The sequence below is a fragment of the Mugil cephalus genome, chromosome 17 (genome assembly GCF_022458985.1).
Source record: "Mugil cephalus isolate CIBA_MC_2020 chromosome 17, CIBA_Mcephalus_1.1, whole genome shotgun sequence".
NCBI lineage: Eukaryota > Metazoa > Chordata > Actinopteri > Mugiliformes > Mugilidae > Mugil > Mugil cephalus.
Window position 1 is genome coordinate 11046781 of NC_061786.1, and position 25416 is coordinate 11072196.

At 44.9% G+C, this 25416-nt stretch overlaps 1 protein-coding gene and 1 long non-coding RNA gene across 3 annotated transcripts; one reads left to right on the forward strand and one right to left on the reverse strand.

Annotated features, from left to right (window-relative positions):
- Positions 1-1138: 1138 nt before the first annotated feature.
- On the reverse strand, positions 1139-2268 carry LOC125023914. The gene is made up of 2 exons (XR_007114675.1): positions 2119-2268; positions 1139-1391 (listed from the first exon to the last, which is right to left on the reverse strand). It is a non-coding gene; the product is annotated as an uncharacterized LOC125023914 (long non-coding RNA).
- Positions 2269-4198: 1930 nt separating this feature from the next.
- Positions 4199-25311, forward strand: btbd7 (BTB (POZ) domain containing 7). Of its 2 annotated transcripts, none has more exons than XM_047610916.1 (12): positions 4199-4338; positions 4490-4572; positions 9987-10214; positions 13165-14307; positions 18621-18829; positions 19372-19447; positions 19885-20045; positions 20158-20301; positions 20736-20928; positions 21098-21276; positions 21509-21913; positions 22041-25311. In XM_047610916.1, the coding sequence occupies exons 3-12, from the start codon at positions 10133-10135 to the stop codon at positions 22815-22817; spliced, it is 3369 nt and encodes a 1122-aa protein (XP_047466872.1). In that variant the 5' UTR covers positions 4199-4338; positions 4490-4572; positions 9987-10132; the 3' UTR covers positions 22818-25311. The 2 variants fall into 2 exon arrangements, with proteins under 2 accessions (XP_047466872.1, XP_047466873.1); XM_047610917.1 differs by having other exon boundaries at positions 4210-4369.
- Positions 25312-25416: the final 105 nt, after the last annotated feature.

Sequence of the window (25416 nt, forward strand, 5' to 3'; positions counted from 1 at the left end):
CGCCTATTTGTCTCACTAATCTTGCACATTTCTGTATCTTTGTTGCATATAAAAGGCTAAACATGCAACAGATGGTTGCCACTGAGTCATTAATCATGCGTGTATCAGAGGAAGTCAGTTTTGTTTTCAGCATTTAAGGAAATTCTGACTAAGAGCCAACGTTTGTGACGGGTAATATAACCTGTATAAAGCAACAAGCAGCAAATACTACTAATATGACTGCTTCATTATCACCTGGAGCTTCACCTTTTACTACTGTGGGATAAATTATCTTATTTTAAAGTAAATTATCTTGAATTATTTTAATATCTAGGTCAGTACTTGTAAGCCTGTAAGATTATCACACGCTCTATTAGCAGCAGAACTGAAAGTCAAACACATTTTAGATTCAAATGCACTGAAAGTGTGTGTAGTGTGACCTAAGATCTTTATATTTGCTAAATCTGTCATAGCGTAGTTAGAAATAGACCTCTGTTGTTGATGAGCTGGGGTTTATGGTGGTCAATTCCAAATGTGCTGCCTAGGGCCCCTTTTTATTTATTTATTTATTTATTTTTTTCTCAGGGTCCCCCAAAAATTGCTTGGGTTACCTGCCCTGTTACTTATTGCTGGCACTCACAATGATCTACGTTTATTCCGTTTTAAGATATGCACTTCAGTACGCACTAATATTTTTTCATTTCGAGCGTATTACTGCCTTTCACTGAGCCTCCTCCTAGTAGACCACAGACACACCAGAAGTGAAATCCCTTCTTTTGCAATGTGCAGTATTTTTACTTTACTTTATTTTTATTATGTGTAACAACATACCCTATGTAGTTACATGTCCAGCATACTGTGCAACAGCTGTATGTATCTGTAATTACTCCAGGATGCAATAATGGGTCCAATATTAGTATTACCGATACCACAGATGTTCACAATGTGCAATAACTTGTGCAATTTCAACAGAATCGTATGTTTGTTCAGTAGTTGCTACTTAGTCACTTATTGTGTATTTATCTACTTTTTACTGATAATTTCCACCATTCTGGGATCCTAGATAAAGAATCTTATCTCACCTTATCTTAAACCAATTGAATATGCTTTTTTCTTTAAACATGCCCTATCTTATAAACACACCCATAAACAACAGATATCGTGTGTAAGTCTTTATGCGGTACAGGGAAACAGCACCGTCACTTCTCATCTTGCATCATTCATTAGATTTCACACATTTGAAAAAGGCTTCAAACAGCAAAAGCACTTTGGCAACCGTCTCAAATGCAGAGATCTTGCGGGTGTCAGGAATGTGGAGGTGCCTGCTCTCGGTATTCTGGGATGTGATGCATGATCCATCCAGCAGGGCCCAGGAGAGCCACTGCAAACACGCACATGGCAAAGACAGATTGCTGCAGGAAAAAAGAAACGAAAAACACGTTCAGGATATAATGAAACAGTTATTTAGTCTACATTTTTAAGGCACAGTATTCCCAAACCTCTCCGGTCTTCAGCTACAGGTTGAATGGTGAGGACTGAACACCTGTGCCCACTGCAGAGGGTTCTGATCTCAATGACTCATCAGGTGATATAACTGCATCCCCCCCGTTTATATCATCCTGCCATGATATTCCCTTTGTCCCTCTCCACTCTGGTATTCCTAAGCTGAGGCAAGCTGTGTAAAAGCCCCCGTGCATGTCCCTGAGGACAGATCAACAGATTTATAGTGGCATAAACACTGGCTGCTGTGCTGCAGTTCCATCATAGGATCTCTTTACAGAGGCCAGAGCTTCACACTGACTTATGGATAACAAATGAATAAAACATCTCTCCCACTCTGCAGGCTAGGGAGTGCAGTTCGCTTGAATTCCCCGCATTAGGGGCAATAAAGTGAAGTATCAAAGATACGGACTTCCCAAGACTCAGTCAGTTGTAGGCCTATTGTTTATATCTTTATGCCAACACAGCTCTTCAAATGTGATCATTTGTAGTTACAGAATCCGGTTAGTACAAGTAAAAACATCATTACAGTCTGTGCTACAGTTGCAGGGCGTAAACTTGCAACATTTAAATAGCCAGGATGTTCGCCCGTTCATCTTCCCCCACAAGTCGCCTACTGGCAAATATATTCAAACCTACCACCGGGCCGACCTTTTCCTTAGGTGGATTGCTGTGGATGGTTGACCAGTGATTTTGTTGAATGTCTCTCAGCAGCAGGAACCTGGCCAGCGAGGGACTCCTAAAGATAGAGGACATCCTTTTTGTTTCTTCTCACAGAGTCAGCCTCTTCTGTATTGAAAGGAAATGTTCTTCTGGAAGTTTCACATCCTGTGAGATACTTTCAAATAGTCCTTACTTTCATCTAATTCCCATCACTCTTCCTGGGAGGAGTTATTTCCATGCGCCAGAGACACTCGTGTAAACACACAGACTCAGCTTGGGATAGACAAGTGCAGACATTTGGTCTCCTCTGTGTGATGTTAGATTAAAGTAAACTGAATAGGGCAAGAACTTATAAAAGAGTGACTCTTAGTTATAATAAACTCTTTGCTGTGTTTTCTTTTTTTCTTTTTAACTTGACACTGAATAGTCGTTAGTATGAATTATCTTTTGGAAGCGTTTCAACTGATAACGTCATTTTAAACTGACATGTAACACAGACAAGGTACATAACATCTGTTTTCATTCATCACCATTTTATCTGGTCTGCAAATGTTTAGATGTTGAAAAATAAAAAACGGCAACATGAATTACTCAGCGTGGCTGCAGACATTTGAAGGTAAATAACAAAGTATAATGAACCTTTTAGGTAGTAACCACCATACATGATCATTAGCAGTTCCCTAGTGTGACATAAAAAGAGGTAATTTATGGCAATGATCGACACTGCTGCTTCATTTGAATTTTGTTATTACAACAAATTTGATAAATTCAGGGATCTTGTCCATAGGGGTGAAAAAATAACCTCATTATCCACATTAGATGTATTATGTCGCCCTCAACAGGATGCAGGGTGAACTTGCTCAAGCTCAAGACATTTTTTTTTTTTTTTTTTTTTTACTGCTTACCAGTTAAAATGCTACCTTACATGAAAAATACAAAACAAACTAATTCAGACTGCATTGTGGGGGTCCCAAAGCAGCATAAAAACATTGCACTGAGTGCACAGATTCTGTCTAGAATGAATGAATGTATGTCTTTTTTTATATACATAAATCATACTGCTGTACACATTGTGATTGGCCCTTTAGCTTTCTATAGCAGGGGTGTTAAAGTCGTTTTTGCACGGGGGCCAGATACAGCCCAGTTTGATCTCAAGCGGGCCAGACCAATAAGATAATAGCAATAACCTCTAAACAATGACATCTCGAATTTCTTTTCCATTCGTTTTGGTGCAAAGAAGAATAGGTAAACTTTGAGAGCGTTTACATTTACTATCCTTTAAAAATAAAAAGGAAAATAAGTTAAATTTGAGGACATTGCTGTCTGCTGCTTAGTTCCGGGTCTCAGGATTGTGTTCTGTCCGCATTTTCTTTCTAAAACAGTGGACAAATTAGGGAGAGCAGTTCGATCGCAGTCTTCTATGTAATTTTAACACTTTGCAAATTCATGTTCCTTTTGTCTAAACGGTAAATATTTTTGTATGTTTTGTATATTTGAGCGTGTATATGTTTACGACATATTGTTTTACGATTTTATTTTATAGTCTTACGCAACAAACACTAAGGCAAAATCCTTGTATGTACAAATATACTTGACAATAAAGTATTTTCTTATTCTGATGTTGCGGACCATATTAGACCCTCTGGCGGGCCGCGTGTTTGACAATCACATCAAATGAAAAATATAGAGTAAAGATGATAGGTATTTTGACACGTACATAGCACACATTATGTCCACCGCATTTGATGAATCACTAGAGGGCGCTCGTAAATGCATTATTGCACAATCTGCTCTGTACTGACAGGCCTCTTGACCAGTCAGAGTGCAGCAGTGACAAATAGTCAAGTTAACGTAAATACAGGAAAAGCTTGTTTTTCTATCATTTATTTAGCGCCTCTTTTTTTCTGACGAAATGCATTTGTTTTAATAACGTTTTATAAGAATAATGTCAAAAATGTATAGTGAAATAATTCGATTGGACACGCGTGTTGCCCTGGAAAGAAAACATACATTGCTGGCGTTGAAATGCTTTATTTTGAAAATCCTAACCGGATGCTCTCCTCTTATTTTGGCGAGCTTGAAGCGGGCATCGCTGGGATAGGCCATAACAACCACCCAACAAGGCGTTGTGCTACTATGGGGAAATACCGAACCGAACCGAGGATAAAAACGGCTTTGGACTAGTTTTCAGTCGAGGTAAACGCCGCGAATTCGCCGGAAAGTCGGCGTAAGTGGAAACGGCTGCATTTTAGGGATTAAATGTGGACGCTGACGTCGAGCCGTGCGTAATGAGCAGAGTTGGAAAAAGAAGGTGTTGAGCTGCAATTTTTTTTTCTCCCTCTGCCAGAGACAAGTTGGATCCGAGTGCCTGCTTTAAACTACGAGGCGACACCGAGGAGAAATAATGCCCACGAAGCTGTTCACTTTCTGGTAAATACCCTTTGAGCGCTCGCTTTTCAACAGTTGCATCGCATCCTGCTTGAAGTAAATTTCCGAGGAGGGGTAAAGTCAAAGCGACACAGCAGAGATAGCTTACCCTAGCCTCTCAGGATATGCTACTAATTACAGGGCTGTGGTGAATATGACTCCTCTCGCTGGGCTGACGCGAAATAATCGAACATTGCTCCCCATTTTTTATCGGCCGAGGCAAACGATTGACTTGATTTGTTTGCCCTTAGAGGCACTTTTAACCGGGGGCTTCCGCTGAGCAGTCACCCAGAGAGCAACAATAGCACCGTGATAACGGGAGGCTAACAAAGCACTGGCAGTTTTTAATACACGGGTCATTAAAAGGAAGGAGCACTTCTTCCCTTTTTCTGTGAGGGCTGATCGATGGAAAAACACGGAACTAGTGCGGGTTTATACTTTGCTGATCGTCCTACATGTTGCTGGTAATTGCTTCTGTGTCAAACAGTTGTGGATGGTTTGTGCTATGGCACAGTATAAACTGTAATTGTGACCTAAAGATAAGAATTTATTGATGTAACAAGGTCACATCTTATTTTTATGTTTCCATCCCAAAAGGATTTTTGTTCATCGCTTCCCAATTCATTAGGTACACTGGTGTAAATTAACCCATTGTAATAGAAGAGTCTTAGCTTCATGTCTGTTATACGGTTCAGCTTATGTTAAAGCCCTTTAAAAGGTGTTAATTCAACTGTATGTTCATTTTTGAGGATGTACTTTGTGTTGCTGTTGTACAGTTTTGAATTAACCACAGAAAGTGTTTGTTATTTAGACTGAAATGAGGTTGTTAGTATAATACGAACATGCGTTGGTACAATGAAAACACAGGTAAATTATCATTTTAAACGCAAGCCAAACTTCACAACCTTCATGAAGGTGACACTTGGCACCGTTATATCCGGATGTATTCATTTTTTATTAGTGCACCTAATGAACTCTCTATTGCATGCATTGTCTGTGGGTTTCACCATCCATTCAAGTGCTGATGGGCCATATGCAGACTGTGATAATCCCGTGGTAATCTCACTGAAATTGTGGATCGACTCAGCCGTAAGTTAACCCTCTTGCCTTCCTCCGAAAAGGCAGCCTGTGAGTGTCTCTCTGTCCTTATAATTTGGAAAAAGGTGCTTTCAGCTTGCTCTTCGGTGCTAAAGGTTTCTCATTTTACCAGGTTAAGTATTTGTGTCAGCACTCTAGGGCTTTTTAATGACATGTAATTATGGGAGTTACATGCTCAGAAGTCCATGAGTGGCGTGAAAGGCAGCGAGCTTGCAACTACTTGCCACAGAGTCACTGAATGGGCTGGACTTTGGCCTGAATGGTGTTTACTCTGGCCAGTTGGATAGAGAACACAACAACGAGCATTGACAACCCACTTAAAATAGGCACTCATTGTTTCCCGAGTTGCCTTTCATTCTCTGAAGATCGACTGCGAGGCTCTGTTTGAGCAGTCATTAGTGTCTGCGCACTTAACATTTCGCCATTAAAACGGCGCCTTTCTTCAGTGTTGATTCGCGAAGTGGACCTACGGTGTGACATTTCACCCGAAGGTCTAAAATGAAACCCGCTAAGGCCGATGGGAAAAAAAACGCAGCCGTCATAGTCACGGTTTTGTTGGGGCGCCGTGGCCTTCAGAGCAAAATGTAATCAGCTGGCAACGTAGTCAGTGAAATGTCAAATACGCAGCACCGTGGTTCATATTGTTGGTCGACACAGGCTAATCTAGAGGCTGCTCACCATGAGTCATCATTGTGGAGACTTTTCTTTCCTCTATCTGTTTCTGTCATTTTAGTGCATTGTCTGTTATCTGGCCCGTTCCGACTCCTTTAGCTTCCCTGGCAGAACCTGTAATCAACCGAATGGCCCGGTGTAACGTTAAATGGATTTAGCTGATTGGCAAAAACACTGCTGGGGGGCAGGCAGTCTGCTCGTCCTCGGAAATTTGTCTCTTGTTATAATTTCAGGCAAAATATGACAATTATTTGAGAGGCAGCTGTTTTTCCTCTACCCTATTCCACTCGCATATCTCGCTGTGCGATGTGTGCAGACACATCAATACCACAGAGGTCACTCCGTGTTACAAAGGTCTGGTTTCTGCCCGCTGCTGCATCGCTTTGATACGACCCTTTTAGGTCAGCCCTGATTGTATCAAATATCCAAAGAGTCAAATCGTCTATAATTACCGCCTGAAAGCAGTATCTCTGCACAGTTCGGTTAGCAAAGCACCCAATTCCCCCCACAGGTCATTTATCAGATTTTATGATCCCAAATCCTGTTTTTTTTTGGTTTGTTTTATCCTCAAATCAGCGTCACTCTTCCCTCTGCAGTCAGTGTGACAGCATTCGAGTAATAAAACCAAATTAGAAACATTAAATTGAACCATGTATGTGAGAGCTCTGACACACACACACACACAGAGCGTCTGTGTATTTGCAAACCACAAACTATTTGCGGGAAGTATTTCTTTGTTTCTGCTGTCTGTGCCACTTTATTCAGTCTGTGCCAGACGGTGACATTTCTTAAAAGATTTATGGCCTGTGCCATTGAGTCCGGAGAAGATGTCTGTCAAAAAAGGGGGCTGTAATTAAATTCATAGGATTGACATGTGGACAGTAGAGCTGTTTGATTGTGACGTTTGTCTCTGGATTGATAAAATTCTTACCTATTTACCAGAAAAGGAAATGAATTGAAATTTCTCAGTCATCCGCTACGTTGGCCAAGTAATTCCTCCCATCACTTTTGATTCTTGAAGACTTGTAAATCCATTCTGGCTTGATTACTGCTGCCAGTTTGGCTTAAAATATCGGCCCCATGTGTCCTGGTAGAGGGGCTGTGGATTATGGGGGCAACTGGCTGCACTGGGGGGGGAAATAAATGTGCTCCTGAAATTTGGGGCTGCATGCGGGAAAGGAGACCCCAGGTTCTTTTTCGTATGTGGAAAATCACATGAATGATTGATGAAGTGCCCTGACTGTCATTTGAATAATACATCGGTCTTGTTCTTGTGCCAAGCATTTTTGCGTGTTAATGTTTACGCTGAGCTTTTGAGCACGTCCACAAATGGCTGATTTGAATCGAATAAAGTGATGCAAATGACCGAGGCAAGGTGAACGGTGTGGAAGGGGGTGCGTTTGTCTGCGTTTGTCTGCGTGTGGATGTGTGTGTGTGTGTGTGCGCAGAGAGATACGTGGGGGCAGGGAGTGTCTCCTGTCACCTCTCATTAGGGACACACAGTCCAGCTCGGCCGACGTCTGCCTTCCCCGCCGTCTCTGCTCCCAGCCCCTGCACAACAGAGCGGCACACTGTTTCAGTCTAAACTGCGAGAAAGTGTCCTAATGTTCGGCATCAGAGAGATTATGAGGCGAGATGCTTTTTATTGAACAGTGGGAGTCAGGTCTCAAGGAAATAGCTGTCCTAAATTATGCTTTTAGAATCCTGCACTGCAGCTGAAGTTAAATTTGGTTCGCTCATTTCGAAGGAGTTAAAGCTGCCTGGCTGGGAAATCAGCGTATTGTTCAATTGATGTGTTGTGTTGTCTTGCGTTATTCCGCCTGCGCTGTGCTCCTTAGAGGACCACCGCCACGGCTGCCTTTTGTAAGCGCGGCAGTATGTATCTCAAGGGCTTCCTCCTCTCTCCTCCATATTCAAATTCGGCTTCTAATTTCGTCCGAATGAATTCCCGATGAAGGCGGGCTTTATTTAAAGCATTCCAATGAAATAAATATCAACCAAGGTTTTTATTGGGAGTGTGACTGCGTTGCGACTTTGTGTGGAATAAGAGGCTGTGGTTTTCCATTGAACCCTTGGGAGGCTGTGGAGTGCAGCTCTACAGGGGCAGACACAATGATTTATTAGTATGGTAGGCAGGGAAAAACTAGCGGGCTGAGATAAAACAGATCCCCATCACTCCACTCCAGTTCTCAGTCTGGTCTCACATAGAAAATGTGTATTTATGACTGTTTTTATTTTTAGTTAACTTAAACGGCCGCAATGAGAATTCCGCGTCCAAGAAGTAATTGGTGCATCGAGAAGCCGTTGCTCCGCTTTGGAAGACGGTCCAAATATTTGTGATGTTTGTGTCTCGCATGTAGAAATGACTCAGTTTGCAATTATTAGCCTGATGCCAGTATATTCCTCTTAGTTAAAGAGGGCCCCTGTTCTCTTTTTAGATCTTAGCCAGTGACAGTACAAAGAGAGAGGAGGAATACCGTCAAGAACGACTTGGCCTTTGCCATGGCTGACAAGGCTGGGTTATGGTAATGACTGTATGGAGCTAAACGAAGCTGCTCTCCTCCCGCTGCATCTTGAACAGTAGTAGTTTTTGCCACCTAATCATGTAAATTAACACATAAATATGCACTCTTGGTAATTGTAACATATGTAAAAGGCTTGCTTATGTGACTTTATGTCAAAACATTGGGAGGTGCATGAATAGATTTGGTAAATTTACTACAGATCATATAGGAAACTGAATCCTGGTAAGTCATGACATTGTGGCGGCACAAGCCTGAAACTGAAGCAGCTAAATGGAATTCAGCCACAATTAATTTTTCTATCCTGTGTGCAAAAAAAAAAGCCAAATGTTAGAAAATGTTCTTTAAAGAAAATCTGTTCTTGGTTAGTATAATCACTCAATTACCCCGATGAAGTATTCCACAGTCTCACATTTACGCAAGAGTCGTTTAAAAATAATTCAGTGAAGATATCCGGCCCATTGAGGCAAACTCACAGCGCCCTAATACAAACAGAAATATGAAAAGTGGAGAAAATCACTGTAATGCAGAATTGCTGATGGTAGAATATTCTACTCGCTAAGAAATTGCAACAGAGCCATTTCTTGGTGTTTATTCAATCTGCAATACAAATACATCAGAATTAATCCGGCTCAATCAACCTAATGTTACAAACGTTTAAACCACCGAAACAGACGAGATGTGTCGGGTTGTACCTCCCTCTGAACATCCTACATCTGCTTAAGATTTGTTCTTGATTTCTAGTCAGTTTCCTGAGGGGAGGAAGAGGAAGTCTCTGTTCACTGAAGGCACTGTTGAAGATTATAGATAGGAGCCTATAGATGAAGACTGCTTTGGGGGGGAGAAAAAAATCTGCATAATGCTTAACGTTTCAGGCCTGTAAAATAGCCAAGACACCCGTGATTCATCATTACTTTGATAGATGGTAATACATGTCCCCTTGTTCAGCTTATTTAACATTGATGCCTCTGGCCATCCATTATCTTTTTACCGACTCCAAACAGTCCAAACTCATCATGTCGTAATCCCTCCGAGATATTAGCCAGCCACGTTTAAAATACAATCGCTCTTCGGCTTAAACGTCTCTCATTTTGTGCTCTTTCATCTTTCTTCTTCTTCTTCCAGGCACGGTAGCCAGGGCTTGGGGCTCTGAGGATGCTTCAGAGGATCCGCGCCTGATCCACGGCTGAAGAGTGAGAGGAATACGTCGTCTGAGCAGAATGACTCAGCAAGAGGGGGGACCCCCAGATAGCAAGTGAAGAGACGTGAGGATGGGTGCCAATGGATCCAGCTATCCGCACTCATGCTCCCCGCGCATAGGGGGAAATTCACAGGCACAGCAGACTTTTATCGGTAGGTTAATAAAGTGTGTTGTCGTTCATTCAATGTCTTTTTGTAAGATAAACTACAGGTCAAAGTTGTCCTTTTATCTCAACACTGTAACCATGAACCTGATTTAATATCCAGCCCTGCTACAAACATATAACAGGATTCAATCACGGCCAAACTTTCACTTTAGATTAGAGTGACCTGCTTTTATAGAAAGTAATGGTGCAAGTGATGAATATTTTTGTGCAAGAGAGCTCTTGAACTGTTGCATTAACTCACGCAACGGACGCCAACGCCTTAAAAAGCTCGGCGTTTGTTATCCTCTGCCGTATAAACTTTATAAAGTATCAAGAGAGGCAGATTTTCAAAGTAATTTGTGTCCAGTGTGCGTTGTTACCCAGAGTTTTAGTGTAAGTTGCAGAGCGGACGGGAGCTGATCTGGTGTCATGATTGTTTTGTCCATGTGACCAGCTACTGGGTCGTTTGCCGGCCTGTCAGAGTCTTGACAGCGGCAGCCCGAGACTTTAATATAAATGCAGCTTTTCCTTTTGTTCCAATTTCAGCACTGTTGATGTTTTTGTCAGAGAACATGGCTTATTGCTGTGATGTTGTCAGCTCGTACCAGCATCTGCAGAAAAACTGTCCGACATGGAGCGTAGGTTGTATTAGTTCGCGTGTGTTGTTGTTCGAAAGGGAGAAAATCTGGTTTATGGCTGCTAAATCTTCCCCTGCCGCTGCCGGAGAGTTTTGGGAACTGGTTCAGAGATTAATTTAAATAAGCCCTTCCTTACTGGAGAGGGAAAAAAGCTGATTTCAGTTTCAAAATGAGTCCGGAGTTTTTTTTTTTTTTTTTTTTTTTTTTTTTTTTTTTTTGGACCACAAAGGAAAAGAATTGTTAAAGGATCCAAATGATCTCTGTAGCCTTCAAGACCTCTTAGGTTTGCTGTGATCTCTGTAGCTGCTCGGTGGAGCTGGCCTGGGCCACAGATGATTCACAGTGTTAGAATGATTACTATTTGGGTCACTCTGATGGATGCTGAGAGATCAGTGGGGAGAGAGGATCTCCTTGGCAGAGCTTCCTCTGACGTACGAGCCCCGTCTCTCAAGCCAAACATAACTGCCATTTAGTGTAATTGATTGGGCCCAAATATGTGAATGGAGCGAAGTTCACAGAGGAGTACAAAGTAGGACAAAATTATAATTGGTTCTTATTGTGTGCTGAACCATGTTGTGGTCCAAAACAAAAGAAAATAAATTGATTCTGTCTATTTTTTTTTTCTGCTACTGCTGAACTAGATCCAGATTCTTTGTAGCTGGGTCAGAGGAGTGTGTGTTTGGCCTGATAGAGCTGGGCACACCACAGGGGTGTCAGAGACGGGTTGTGCTTCTGCAGTCTGGCCTACAATACTAAGCTGGTATTTGGTTTAGGAAAATGTTTGATTTAGCAAAGCTTTAAAGATGAATGCATTTGTATGCATGCGTAACATTATGACCACCTTCAGTTGTGACTTATCGGAGGACGCGGGTCTCCTGAAGGTGTCCTGTGGTGTCTGGTAACAGGATGTTGTTAGTGGGGGCCTTTGGGTCCTGTGGGTTGAGGGGAGGGGCCTCTGTGGATCAGGCTTTTTTCCAGTGCATCCCACTGATACTTGATCAGTTTGGGATCTAGTGAACTTGGAGGCCAAGTCAACACCAGGCCGTGTCCTGCTGGGGATGGCTGCTGCTATCAAGGAGTGTCTATGCGGTGGGGGGGTGTCTGGTCTGGTCTGGTCTTTTCTAGGTGGGTGGTACATGTCTAAGTAACATCCACATGAATGCCGGCTCCAAAAGTTTCCCAGCAGAACATTAAATTGTCACACGATGGCCAACGTTAGTTTGTCCTGTCAGCTGTATTAATGTTGTGGCTGATCAGAGGACACACATGCAGTTCCACATTTTGTTATTTCTCTAGTGGAAAAAAAAAACAAATACAACCCTTGCAGCAAACAAGCTTGAAAATCACTCTTCCTTTAAGTATTTCACCAACTGTCCAAAGGCTTAGCTACTCCTCTACTTCTATTTGTAAAGTCTCATATGTCCAATAAACCTTCATAGATTTGTTGAACGTCGATAGCGCTCTCTAAGCAACTCACTGAGGATCTGAAACTATCATCTACAAAGCAGGGCAAAGCTTAAAAAAAAATATCAAAGGGCTTCCAGCTTACAATATTCACTGTCTGGACTGGCATTGATAAATGACAGTAAAGGGGAACTCTTGAAGTCGAGACAAGATGTGGAAGTCGTAAGAAAACTTTCAGATGAAACCGCATGTCTGCTGGGCAGAAAGAGCACAAAAGAAAATCCCCACATGACTGAGAAAGAGCTGAAGGAAGGTTTAGCTGACAAAGGAGTAGTGGTGTAACCCCTCCACTGCAAAGAGCACAAACATGGCCTCCATGGAACTATAATCAAAATGTGACTTCATCCCAAAAGTCAACAAAAACATGAGAGGGTGATTTGATGTAGCTTCCCAAACCTACTATGAACTATTTTAAGTAACAGCATCACAAGAATCTCTGGATGGCCCTTAACATGCTCTGTGTCCAAGACAGTGGGATGAAAATATCCTGAACTTAAAGTGATCTACTTGAGTGGCTAAAAATTCTTAAATCAGGAGGTCAACTATGTTCATTGCCCTTTTATATTACATTATTTATGTTATAATGCATTAACATTTGAATAAAGAATAAACTTATCGTTTTTTTGCTGGGTTGTTTGCTTTTGGTGCCCACTTGAAACTCTTAATAATGTGTGGCACACTGCCCACTAACGTTGACTAGGCTAGGTATCTGGTGTTTGATAGATGTTTGCTACCTGGCGGCTGACGCCTGGCGTTTTTTTTTCCCGTGATATAACAAAAGAGTCAATTCAGAATTCACCAAAATATGTAACTTACACAAACTTTTTATCTGACCTTCACGGCTTTTTCTTCCAGGGACCTCGTCCTACTCTCAACAGGGATATGGCTGGGAGTCAAAGCTGTACAGCCTGGAACACGGCCACGAGCGGCCCACAGACAGGAAGAAGAAGAGCCTCGGCCTGGCGACTCTCAAACGGAGGTTCATCAAAAGGAGGAAGTCCAGCCGCTCTGCGGATCACGCGCGGCAGATGCGAGAGCTGTTGTCCGGGTGGGACGTCCGTGACACCAACGCCCTGGTGGAGGAGTACGAGGGGACGGCGGCCCTCAAGGAGCTGAGCTTCCAGGCCAGCCTGGCTCGCGCGGAGGCTCCCAGCCTGCAGCGGGATCTGGCTGCCCTCTACCAGCACAAGTACTGCACCGACGTGGACCTCATCTTCCAAGGTACTTGCTTCCCAGCGCACCGGGCCATCCTGGCTGCCCGCTGCCCCTTTTTCAAGACCTTGCTGTCCTCGTCCCCCGGTTACGGAGCCGAGGTCCTCATGGACATCGAGACGGCCGGCATCGACGTGCCCATGTTCTCTGCCCTGCTTCACTACTTGTACACCGGGGAGTTCGGCGTGGGCGGAGCGGAGGATAGCAGGCTGCAGAATGTGGATGTGCTGGTGCAGCTAAGCGAAGAGTTTGGGACGCCGAACTCCCTGGAGGCGGATATGAAGGGTTTGTTCGACTACATGTGCTACTACGACGCTCTGCTCAGCTTCTCTTCTGATTCCGAGATGATCGAGAGCTGCAATGAGCGAGGGGCTGTTGCTGCGGCACCGACAGCGGGCTCGGGAGGCAGCGGGGGCCCGGGGACCCCGGACGAGGACCTCAGGGCTCACAAGGCCATTCTCTCAGCGCGCTCCCCTTTCTTTCGGAACCTTTTGCAGAGACGCATTCGCACGGGAGAGGAAATGACAGAGCGCACGTTGCAGACACCCACCCGCATCGTGTTGGATGAGTCCATCATCCCGCGGAAATACGTGCAGGTCATCCTGCACTGCATGTACACGGATGTGGTCGAGCTCGGGCTGGTGCTACGGGGCAGCCCCTCGGCGGGCAGCCTCGGCGAAGTGCAAGCCCTCGTGTCCGGAGGCCGCGGGGCCAGCACGCGTACCGAGGAGGCCATGGAGCTGTACCATATTGCTCTGTTCTTGGAGTTCAGCATGCTGGCTCAAGGTAATTCATAATCACACACACAAATGAACTAGGAGACAAAAAGAATTTGTTGCCTTGACTTGAATGGTGTGATTGCGTACGAATAACATTTCAATCAAATACTTTGTCACTGTTTTAGTGTTTGTTGAAACATTTCTCGTTTTCAAGGCATGTATTAGAAGTTATTGTTATATGTTAAAATATATATTTATTTTAGTTTGGTTTCATTCCTCAGTGATTTCTTCCTTCCTGTCCACCAACTGCACGAGTGTCTGAGTGCTGCCAAGGTCGCTGCCACAAATTGCTTAAAACCCTCAACACCAGCTGTGATAATGTAGTTAAATAGCCTTGATAGTGAATTTCAAAGTCAATTTGCCTGTCCAGTCTGTCATAATTATAGTGTCTGTTTCTGTGGATTCAATAATATGAGCTGGATTTTGTCATAATTGGCTTGAATTTTTTTTTGTGAATTAATGCCTCGCAAGACTCGGGCCTACTATAATCCCTCCATGCATTCACATAATTTGATATTCTCCCCTTCAAATGGCTTGTGCAGATCACGCTGGCTGTGATGGGGGTGTTAGAGCTGCAGCTTGTGGCAGTAACAGATTGATAAAGGCTGGAAGGTTTGTGTGTGTCTCCAGGGGCCAGCGACTTTACAGGCAGTGTAACCGAGCGTCTGTCAACACTTCATCACTGGGGGATCTTTACTCAGATTACACTGTCTTTTTGACTCTTGCCACTGTTTCAACGTGGCCCCAACAAAATGCTAAAGGTTAAAGCCGTGCCTTGACGCGAAGCAGTCAATTTATCACCTGCGCCTCCTCGAAAGCGATGCGTCTGTGCAGTTTTCAACACACCTAACACAGCTCTTTAATCAAGAAAACCTTAGCAGTACACAGTACTTGAGGTGGTCTGTTTCAGACGCACGCAGAAGTACTGCATTTTTTTTAAATTATACTTTCTATTATCATAACCTGTTATCATCTTATCTTTCAGAGAGCCCTGATAATAGAGATTAGTTTGTCAGAGTGATGCATTAATGGTATGGGCATACATTTTGCCCCATGCGGTAATCAAAGCAGTGTTGTGTCCCATCCAAAACACTTGATAACATTATTTTCAGCTTATTCAAAACCCACTAAAAAAAAAAAAAAAAAAAGTGACACCAGACACTTCACTGAAGGCATTTCCCACTAAAAGCCCTTGAGTGTCGCATTGCTTGTACCTTGCTTTTATCAGATTCTCCACGGCTGAAAGGCTTTTACTATGAAGCAGCTGCAGACACACAACACACTCAGAGGTGTTTTAGCCTCTTGCTATCCTATATTAACGAACTAGCATATGCAGCGGAACCCCCCCTTCAAACATATAGATTAATCAAGATACTGCAGCACCTCGTATTTTTTATGCAAATTCATGCGGCAATCTCGGTACAAATTTAGTTTAAGGTTGAAAGCGGCCGCAGAGTATTTTCTTCAAAGAGGAAGTTGCGAGTAGAGCGCAACACCCTTTTGAGAAACGCACTGTAATAATAAACATGCCTCTGTAAAAGTCTTTTAACAGCCAGGTTAGTCGCACGTAGTTGCAGAAACGATTGTTGACTCAAGGGGTTGAGGACCAATCAGCCTTTTAAAACCTGCGCAGTCATCTGAATAGCACTGTACGCTAATAGCATACACACAGCTGGTTAGACACCACCTCCCTCCCTCCCTCTCTCAAGCTTAGGGTGTCACTATCAGGGTCACTCTTAAGCAAGCGAGCAGACAAATGGTGTCATCCTCACACACCATCGCCTCCTCTCCAACTCCCTCCCACCCCCCTCTCAACAAGTCCCCACTCCGAGGTATTTTTATCCCCTCTGCTCCCTCTCCTTGTGTTCTGCGCGGCTCTAATCGCTTCGCATGAAACCTCAAACGCGGAATGCGGCGAGGCGGTCGAGGTGGACGCGGTGTCATTTTATCCCAATCTCTTTGTCTGCCCTTTAACCTCCCGTCGTTTCCCTTTTTGAGATCCCTCACATTTTCTCAATTTTAAATCTCCGAGGTGTCGCGTCATCGTGGAAACCGCGGGTTAATTACGAGACTCGAGATTTGTCCGTCCCGCGGATTCAGACCTCAGCGGGTGCCACGTCTCTTCAAGAGGCTTATGTCAGGAGTTTCATTTGAAGAGAGCCCTCTCATCTGTCACACCGTCTCTCCCCTTACTTGCTCCTCGGCTCCTTAAGTCCTGCTTTATGACATTTTGGCCCGTGTATTTTTTTTTTTTTTTTTTTTTTTTTTGTGGAGCTCTCTGTCATTCTTTCTTATTAATTCTCAGGATGTGCATCCCTTTATGACTACGTCTCGCTCAAATGGTAACCAGTATTAAAAGCCTCATTAATTTTTCAATTGCTCCGCGCAGATGAGTGCCGGTCCGTGTTACTTCGGCGTGCGCCGCGCAGCGCAATCCTCTCCCTCCAGGCTCGCTGACTGATCTGTGCTTCCAGGGCCCTATCTCGTGTTTTGACCCTAAAATCCCGGTCCTTGAGTGAAAAACAGGCAGATGATTTACATACGCGGGCTTTTGTTTACAGGCCTTTGAGTGCAGTTGACGTTCTAAGTGGTTTTGGAGACAGTGTGATCCATAAACATTTCCAAATAATAACAGCAAGACAAAATGCATACGTCCTCCGGAGTTAGTGCGGTGTGGAGCTGACTGTTGCCCTTCCCGCTGTTGTGTTGATATTCTTGTCAGTCGGCTAAGCTCCAGTGAATGTGGTGTACCACCCGTGGAGAGAGGGGGAGACGGGTTTAGTATTAGATATAATGCTGATTCTAATCTCCACCTCATAATAAAAGTGCAGCGTTTTTAAAAGACTGGCTGTCGCTGTGAATTCTAATGGGCTAACACAGAGCAGAGCTGTTTGCTTTCCCGTGCCACTGGTCCCATGCGGGGAATGGCCTGCTTTTGTGGATGTGTGACTGCTTTCAGGAAAGGGCAAAGATTCAAAGGTGAAAAGACTGAATTGAGCTGAAGCACTTTCTAGGAGGCGAGGAGCAGAGCGAGCCAGCGGCAGACAAGGACACACAGATGTTGTGAATCCGTGCCCCTCTTTCAGGCTTTTTATAGGAGAATTAAAAAAAAGTGCTGGGAATCACATTTCAACTTCATCTTTCTTGTTAATGATGCAGAATTTCCGCCCCCTTTTGAAAACTCTCAGGGCGCCTGCTTCATATTTCACTAACTTTATAGTACGAGTAAAAGCACCCAAAAGGGGAAGTGCACCATAAGTGTTCATGTTCTCATCACAGAATTCGGATTCAAAAGCAAGCGCTCTCAAGTCTGGTGTCCAATTTCCCCGAGTATATGTTCAAAGTGGTGATTTTGGGCCGGAAGGGCAACTTAGATTTTCTCGTTGAAGATAAGATTTTCCCCAGAGGAGCAATGCTGCCGGCCCAACCATGGGCTGATGGACAGGACGGCACGGAATGAGGAAGTTGGCAAACTTGCATTTGGGTTCAGAGCAGCTCAGAATGGACATCAATAAGTCTGACTTTATCTCTACAGATGACGTTTTGTATCAAAAACCGCTGATCAGAGATGGACTCTGAACGCAAGCCACAGAAGCTCTGTCTTTATCGAGGGACTGGCACAGATAGCTTGACCAAACCAATTGTGTTATGTTAATCTAGTGGATGTTAGGTGGTTTTAATTCTGCTTAATGGACACCACTTAGATTAAGTGTGAGTTTAAGTGCCAGTGTAAGCTGAATTTGCAAATCTTGGTTTAGTTTTTTAAACGCCTGCAGCAGCAGGTACATAATTCCCGAAGCCTCCTGTGGCTTTTTAATGCATTTTGATTCAGGCACACGAGCGCGCGCACGTTCGCAGGGTATGTGTGTGCCCGTGCACCGGCGGCGCATTTCCTCGGGCTGCTGTGTTTACTTATCACGGTTAAGAAAAGGCAGCTTGAGACTGAAACACATCAAGGTATCAAAGGCATTTCTGTGGGTTGGTGTGTTACAGGGTAAAGCCGCTGCCTGCTGTTCTGGTATGTGCTCTGATTTAGGAAACGCAGCATGGAGGATGTGGGGGCTACTAGAGCGAGACTCCCTGGGTCAGTGAATACGAGTCAAAACTACTGATGTGTTGGCAGTGAATTCAGAATGACTCTGTGTATTCCAGTAATTGTTTAGTTGAATCACTTTCAGTTGTAACCAATTGACTTTTACGTTCATTCGGTATTCTTGGGCTGAATAACTGTACTTGTTTCCAGAACATGATCCATTTATGTCCATGAAGTGTCCAACTATAGAGGTGTAAACTCCTTGTCAATCTCATTGGCTCCCCCAGGCTGCGAAGACATTGTCGTGGAAAGCTTGTCTCTGGACTCGCTTGTCCCCATTCTGAAGTGGAGCTCCCAGCCGTACGGCTCCAAGTGGGTCCACAGGCAGGCCATGCACTTCCTCTGCGAGGAGTTCAGTCAGGTCGTCACCTCGGACGTTCTCTACGAGCTCAGCAAAGAACACCTTCTCAGCGCAATTCAGTCTGACTACCTACAGGTAAGTAATCACCTGCCACTCTGTTGCTATTCTCTGTGACGCCCCACAATGGAGAAAATATAGCATTTCAAGTGCTTGTTGGCAGAATTTGCTTGCAGGAAATGGCAGCACACTCATACTGACACACACGCAGCCTCCGTCCCAGTCCGACACAATACGCATGTACACACATGCACACACTCATTCTCCAGAGTTTCCAAAGTTACGAAACAAAGTTCTCTGGAGGGAAATGCCTTCAAACCAAGAATCTAATCAAAGCTGAGCTGTCATCCACGCTGCCAAACGGCTCGGGCATTGCACCAGATGGTTGAGGTGAAGAGCTGTAATCCAACTACACAAACAAACCAACCAGGCCCGCGCTTTGCTACGACGCTCCCTGAACATATTGCATTTTCACCTTATGCTAATTTAACAGCGTCCAGCTTCTGTTCTCAACAGTATCTAACCTTGTCCTAATAACACTTCTGTGTCTTTCTTTCTCCCTGTCCTATACCCCTCCCTCTCTGTCCGTCTCTTTCTCTGCACCTTGGTCTCATTCACAGGCGAGTGAACAGGACATTCTCAAGTATGTTGTTAAGTGGGGCGAGCAGCAGCTTATTAAGAGGATGGCAGACAGGGGTAAGATAATACACTCTGTAATTAGCCTCTGAGCAACCCCCCCAACACCCACCCACCCCCCCACCCCTAATTGCTCTGAGGAAATTACCCACTTACCACAGTCTCCAAAACATACTTAAAAGCAAAAAAGAGGCAAACTTTATCCTAGAAATGCAGTCAACAGGAAGTGACTTGGTGTTTGATAGTAGTAGCGTATTGTGTTTAATGACATAATGATAAGTAACAGTGTTCTATAAGGTGCACGGTCAAGGTTATAAGTCATTGTATTGTAGGCTCTAGAAACCTGCTATGGGAATATTTATCCATAATTATTTAAATGGAACAACCAACAGGTTAACTTAAGTGTTTAAAATGTAATAATAGTTGCATAAATTAGCACAGTCATATGCGTTTTATTGAGTAGCTGCCAACGGCCGTTCCTGTCCTTGTTTACCCAGAGCCGAACCTGCTGAGTGGCACAGCCCACAGCGTAAACAAGAGGGGAGTGAAACGGAGAGACCTGGACGTGGAGGAGCTGAAGGAGATTCTGTCCCCCCTCCTGCCCTTCATCCGAACCGAGCACATCTTGCCTCCCAACAGCGATGTCCTCGCTGATGCGGTCAGTGCCTTCCCCGTCTACCTCTCCTCCGGTGCTTTGTGCGTTGAGTCATCGTGACCTTCATAGGCCGAGTAGACCGAGCATTGATCCACATTCTTCACACTGTTCACAGCTTAAAAGGGGTTTGATAAGCACCCCCCCTTCAGACATGCTGCCCACAGCCGAGGGGGGAAAAGCCAACGCCTGGTTACGTCAGAAGAACGCGGGGATCTACGTGCGTCCTCGACTCTTCTCTCCCTACGTGGAGGAGGCCAAGGTAAGACGCAGTCTGTCAGGATTTATGGTGCTTACAGACGGTGCAGGAAGCAGTAGAGCTTCAGCGAGGAACTAACTATTAAAGAGTTATGGGAAAATGTGTGCACCCATTTATAGCCCAGACGTGCTAAAACTAACCATGCCCGGTGGTTGCTATGCACACTCACCAATTACATTCAAGAGTGGCCTTCATCATCTTGACTGAAATTTTCTATATGTCCATTTTTCAAATTTTCCTTCTAACTCATGGGCCTTAACAGGGCCATGAATATTTATGAACATATCCATAGACCAGAGCGAGTCATTATTAGATGAGGTGTCAATCAAGCAGAACTAATTTGCAAAATGTTCTCCGTGTCCTTGAGGTACACACACACACACACACGTCTCGTTTTTTTTTCACTCTCTCTCTCTCTCTTTTTTACATGTCCTCAGTCTGTGCTCGATGAAATGATGGTGGAGCAGACAGACCTGGTGCGTTTGCGACTAGTTCGCATGTCCAACGTCCCGGACACGCTCTATATGGTCAACAACGCCGTGCCTCAGTGCTGTCACATGATCAACCACCAGCAAATAGCAAGCAACTCGCAGCCCACAGCTCCATCCGTTGTGGCAAATGAAATCCCAGGTAGGACATTTATTATGGAAGCCACATGGTTTAAAGATACACACCCACAACGCTATTCAGGAGCTGCACTGGATCTAACAATAAATAATGAATCAATAATGTTTAAAGGTGGTAAAGTGGTTTTAATAAGTAAATTAATCTCTTTGTTGAAATTCTTTGCACCTTTCAGTGCCCCAGCTGACTGTGGTGAAGGAGATGGTCCGCAGGCTGCATGAACTGAGACACACAGAGCAGGTCCAGAGAGCGTATGCCCTCAACTGTGGTGAAGGAGCCACTGTCAGCTATGAGCTGCAGCTGCGGGTGCTGAGGGAGTTTGGTCTGGCAGACGGAGCCACTGAACTTCTGCAGGTTAGCAAAAAAGCACAAACTTTGTCCCCTGGGGTTAGAAGAGCAGTGGAGGGCTAATTCTGGTGCACCAGTGGAGTGGGAAGGCAGAAGACACAGACGGACCACAGTAACCACACAGCTAGTTCAGACCATAACAACACAGCCCAAAAAAAAAAAAAATTGAAAATTTAAATAGTGTTGTGTTGTCAGCACAACAGCGGGCATGGACTCACGCTTTGTTTTTGTTTTTCAGAATCCGTACAAGTTCTTCCCTGACGAACGGTTTGGAGACGAGAGTCCGATTCTGGCCCTCCGCCAAGTGGGCCGTTGTCGGGTAAACAGCAGCCCAGCCATGGATAGCATGTTCACTGAGCTGGAAGGAGTTGCAGGCTTCCACCCTCCCCTGCCTCCCCCGCCTCCCCCGTACCACCCCCCTACCACGCCCAGTCATGCCCAGCTCAAGGGCGCCTGGCGACCTCGCGTACCCCTGCCCACCCCCACCCGCTCCTTCTCCTACCCCTGCAACCGCACCCTCATCCAGCGCCATGCGGGCACCAAGCATGGCAGCTCAGACTACTCGTCTGTGCCCAGGCCCCAGCCTCCAGACTGCACCAACCCGCAGGCCATGGGCCGAGCTTTGCTTTCAGACCAGCAAGCGGTGAGTCTTGCAGGACTCCTTGTGCTACATTTTTATTTATCAAATGCAATCACGAGGTTTATGCTTAGGGACACGCACGTGTTGACTGTCAGGCATTTCACCGGTTTGTATTTCTTTCCCAATGCAGATGAATATGGAACCTGTTCGGAGGGAGTTCATGCCTGATATCGCGCTGGGTGTCTCAGTCATGTCCCTGAGGGAGCAGCACATGGCAGAGATGGACAGGGATGGTCCTCACAGCCCCATGGGCCCCTCAGGCCACCATCTGCCACACGGGCCCTGCCATTCAGTACGCCTCAGCCACGGCCATGGCCCCGGACACGGCCACTCCTGCAAGAGACACGCTCCTGAACCCAAACTGGAGGCTCAAGCCGAGTTCCCTGACCTCTACGACTTCTCCTGTCGACCCGCAACCCCGACCTCCACTCACCCTCTGCCCTCCTTTGCAGGACCAGACTTGTACAGCCACAGCTGCGCACCCTCCAGCTCCTATCCTCCCCCTTACGTTTCTGACTCTCAGTCCCAGGGCCACACGCAGGGACGGACCGCCCCGGACCCATTACGGCTGGATGTCCTCAGCATAACCTCTCAGAGGCACGACGGAGTCCTTGCCAGCCCGTCTGGGGCCCACGCAAGGATGGGACATATCCCAAAGGGGCGATCCAATGAGACAGACTTGACTCATGGCTTAGGCCATTTACGGTCCCCCAGTGGAAACATGGACAGCTATGAGGAGAGGCACATAGGACCTAGAGACGGCCCGGAGGACATGGTTCTAGCCGGAGATTCATCGGGCCCGGGGTCCCTCCAGCAGCCTCACAGAAACAGTGTTGGTGAGGAGATTGTCAGAGACCGCAGGTCACCCAGCAAGCCTGACTACCCTTATAAGAAATCTGCACTTTAACCCCACTTCAGGACCAGGGGTTGAGTTGAGAAAAGGGAAAAAGTGATGAGTGGCTGTCCGTCATTATGGATGGCAAAGCACTAAAAGTGTGCCTGCATGTATGCGTGTGTGATTGAGGGGAGGAGGGGAAAGGGGTGGTCGATGGTCACTATTTATAGAATCTGTCCTTTTGTCCTACCTCTATCGCACTGTGCTATCCATCACACAGTAAGAGTATGGAACAGAGTAAGAGCTGTAGGTTAGCCGTCGATGCAAGTCCACCTAGTCCTGCTGGTCTAGGGGATTACATCGGCCCTCGTGGGATGATCTGGCCTCTTGAGTTTTATTGTTAAGCCCTATGAATGCTGTGTGAGGAGGTGTCAATAGTAGATGAAGCTGTTACGAACTGAACAAAGATTATGTTGGTCTGCTCTGTCCCTGGCACAGAATAGGCAGATCATTGGATAAGGATCTCAGTTTACACAAGTGAACAATGGCACAATGTCTGGGACAGAGTATTGTGATAACATCGCATGTAAATATGTCTGGTTGTATTCTTTTCCTCCCATGACTTGCATTTCCATTTCTTCCTATAGCATGCCTTCAGTAACCCACCTGACTACATTTCCCCTCCTGGCCCTCTTTCTGCTCTGCTGATGAGTAATGGGCCAAGACTTGGTCACACAAAAAGCAGGAATCGGATCTGACAGGAAGTAGGTCATCAGAGCTCATCATTCTCAAGTAACCGAGTCTGATAATTGTGGCAGGCGTTAACCATCGCGGCCTCCCTGTCTAGCTGAGGGGTTTTTCAGCCAGACCGGGCGGCACGTGGGCAGGAGGATCACAGGTGGGTTCATTACTGAGATACAGCGGAAAATATGGGGGTGCCATGGCAACTGACATACAGTGATCAAACAGGAGGGTTTGGGGGGTCGGCTGGATTTGCAGCCGGAGCAGGTGTGTGAGCGTGAGTCTGTGCGCGAGGATAACTTTGGTACACGCAGGTGTTAGACAATCTCAGTACTGTACACACCCTTCTTTGGTCAGGTCTGTTTGTACATATCAGAGTGTGAGGGGGTTATTAGTGGTCAGCGTGTTTGAGGTCCCTCTCATTCTGTTCACCATTTAAGTAATCAAAGCTAAAGCCTTAACAAGTGCTTTGAATATTCAGTTGTAGCTATTCAATTAAGTATGATGTCATTATATTGCAACCCCTGCTTATTTGACTGTTCTCTTCACTACAGACACATACACTGCAGTTTTTTCTTACGGTAGAGGTGGATTTCACTAACCCCAAATGCTAAACCATGTATATACATCCGGCCTCCATCTCACCACCTCATGGGAGATCGCGGATGTGCATAGCCAGTGTTGATACTGTTGAATATACTGTTAAAGAGCCGCAGCAGCTGTAGCTCCACAACCCTGCAAGTACACGCATAAAAAAAGTCTGTTACAGCCAGAAGCTGGCATGCAACCTCACGTATGAGTATCATTGCACTGTAGGAGCCATCTGTTTGTTAGCAGAAGGGAAAAAGAAAAAAAAAAGAACAAATGAATCTCGAACAAAAGGAATCTTTCATTGAAGAAAAGTTGGCGATTGCTGGCTCATATCTCCAATAGAAATTGTATATAATGAATTGAGTTCCACGCGTTCTGGTCGAATTTTTAATGGTTTCTATCACATTTTAGTGGTTGTTGAAGGTCCGTGTTTTTACTGTAGTGGACGACACTGTGTACTTGTCTTTGTCATGAAATCTCACTAAGAATGTGTGGTATAAAACTTCAAGATTGTGTCTCGAAATCCATTTTGTTCTTAAATGTCTCGCATTTAGGGCAGTTTGTTCAATATTGTAGGTGGCGTGAATAACCATGTTTGTTGAGATGTCTCCCCCCACCCACCCCCCCCCCCTTTTTTTTTTTTTACTTTAAAAGTAACAGGAATATGTAGAGCATTGAAGATACTAGCTCTCTGCTTAGCTGTGATGGAGATGCCAAGCAGAAAAATAATTTTTCCGTCATGGTTGCTTCATGGGGAAAAAATGCAAAACTCCAGATTCTTCCCCATGTTCATGTTGGGTAGTTGTTTTATTTTCCAGGACAATGTTCCATTGAGTAAAAGTCCTTGTTTTGCTCTTTGCTGTAGAGAAGTCAGTGCCTTCCCCTGCCTGCGGCTGGGCTTTTATTGGAGAAGTGACTTTGATGTCTATGCAAGCTCTTTTCTACCAGCTTACCAGCCTGCATCAAATAGGTCTTTAAAATCTCATGTAGCTTGTTTTGTGTACATAGTGTTATTTAGCACCTTTTGAAATTCAACCATCTGAAATGTGTGATTGCTTGTGTTGAATTGTAACAGGTACATTGTACTTGTATGGTATCATAGAAACCATGTTTGTAGATTGATATTAAGTTGCATTTAGTTTCACTGAATCTATTTTTCTACTGTCACCTCAGAAGGTGCGTAACAGTGGTTCAACTTGGGCATCCTCAAAATAAATTGGTTTGATATTATGAATACTGATGTCAGCTCGACTCTTTGTTCATTAGCAACGCGTTTTATTCAGAGCATTAATCCACGTTCACACCGCTTTCACGGACGACTCCGTCCGAAACTGGTCGC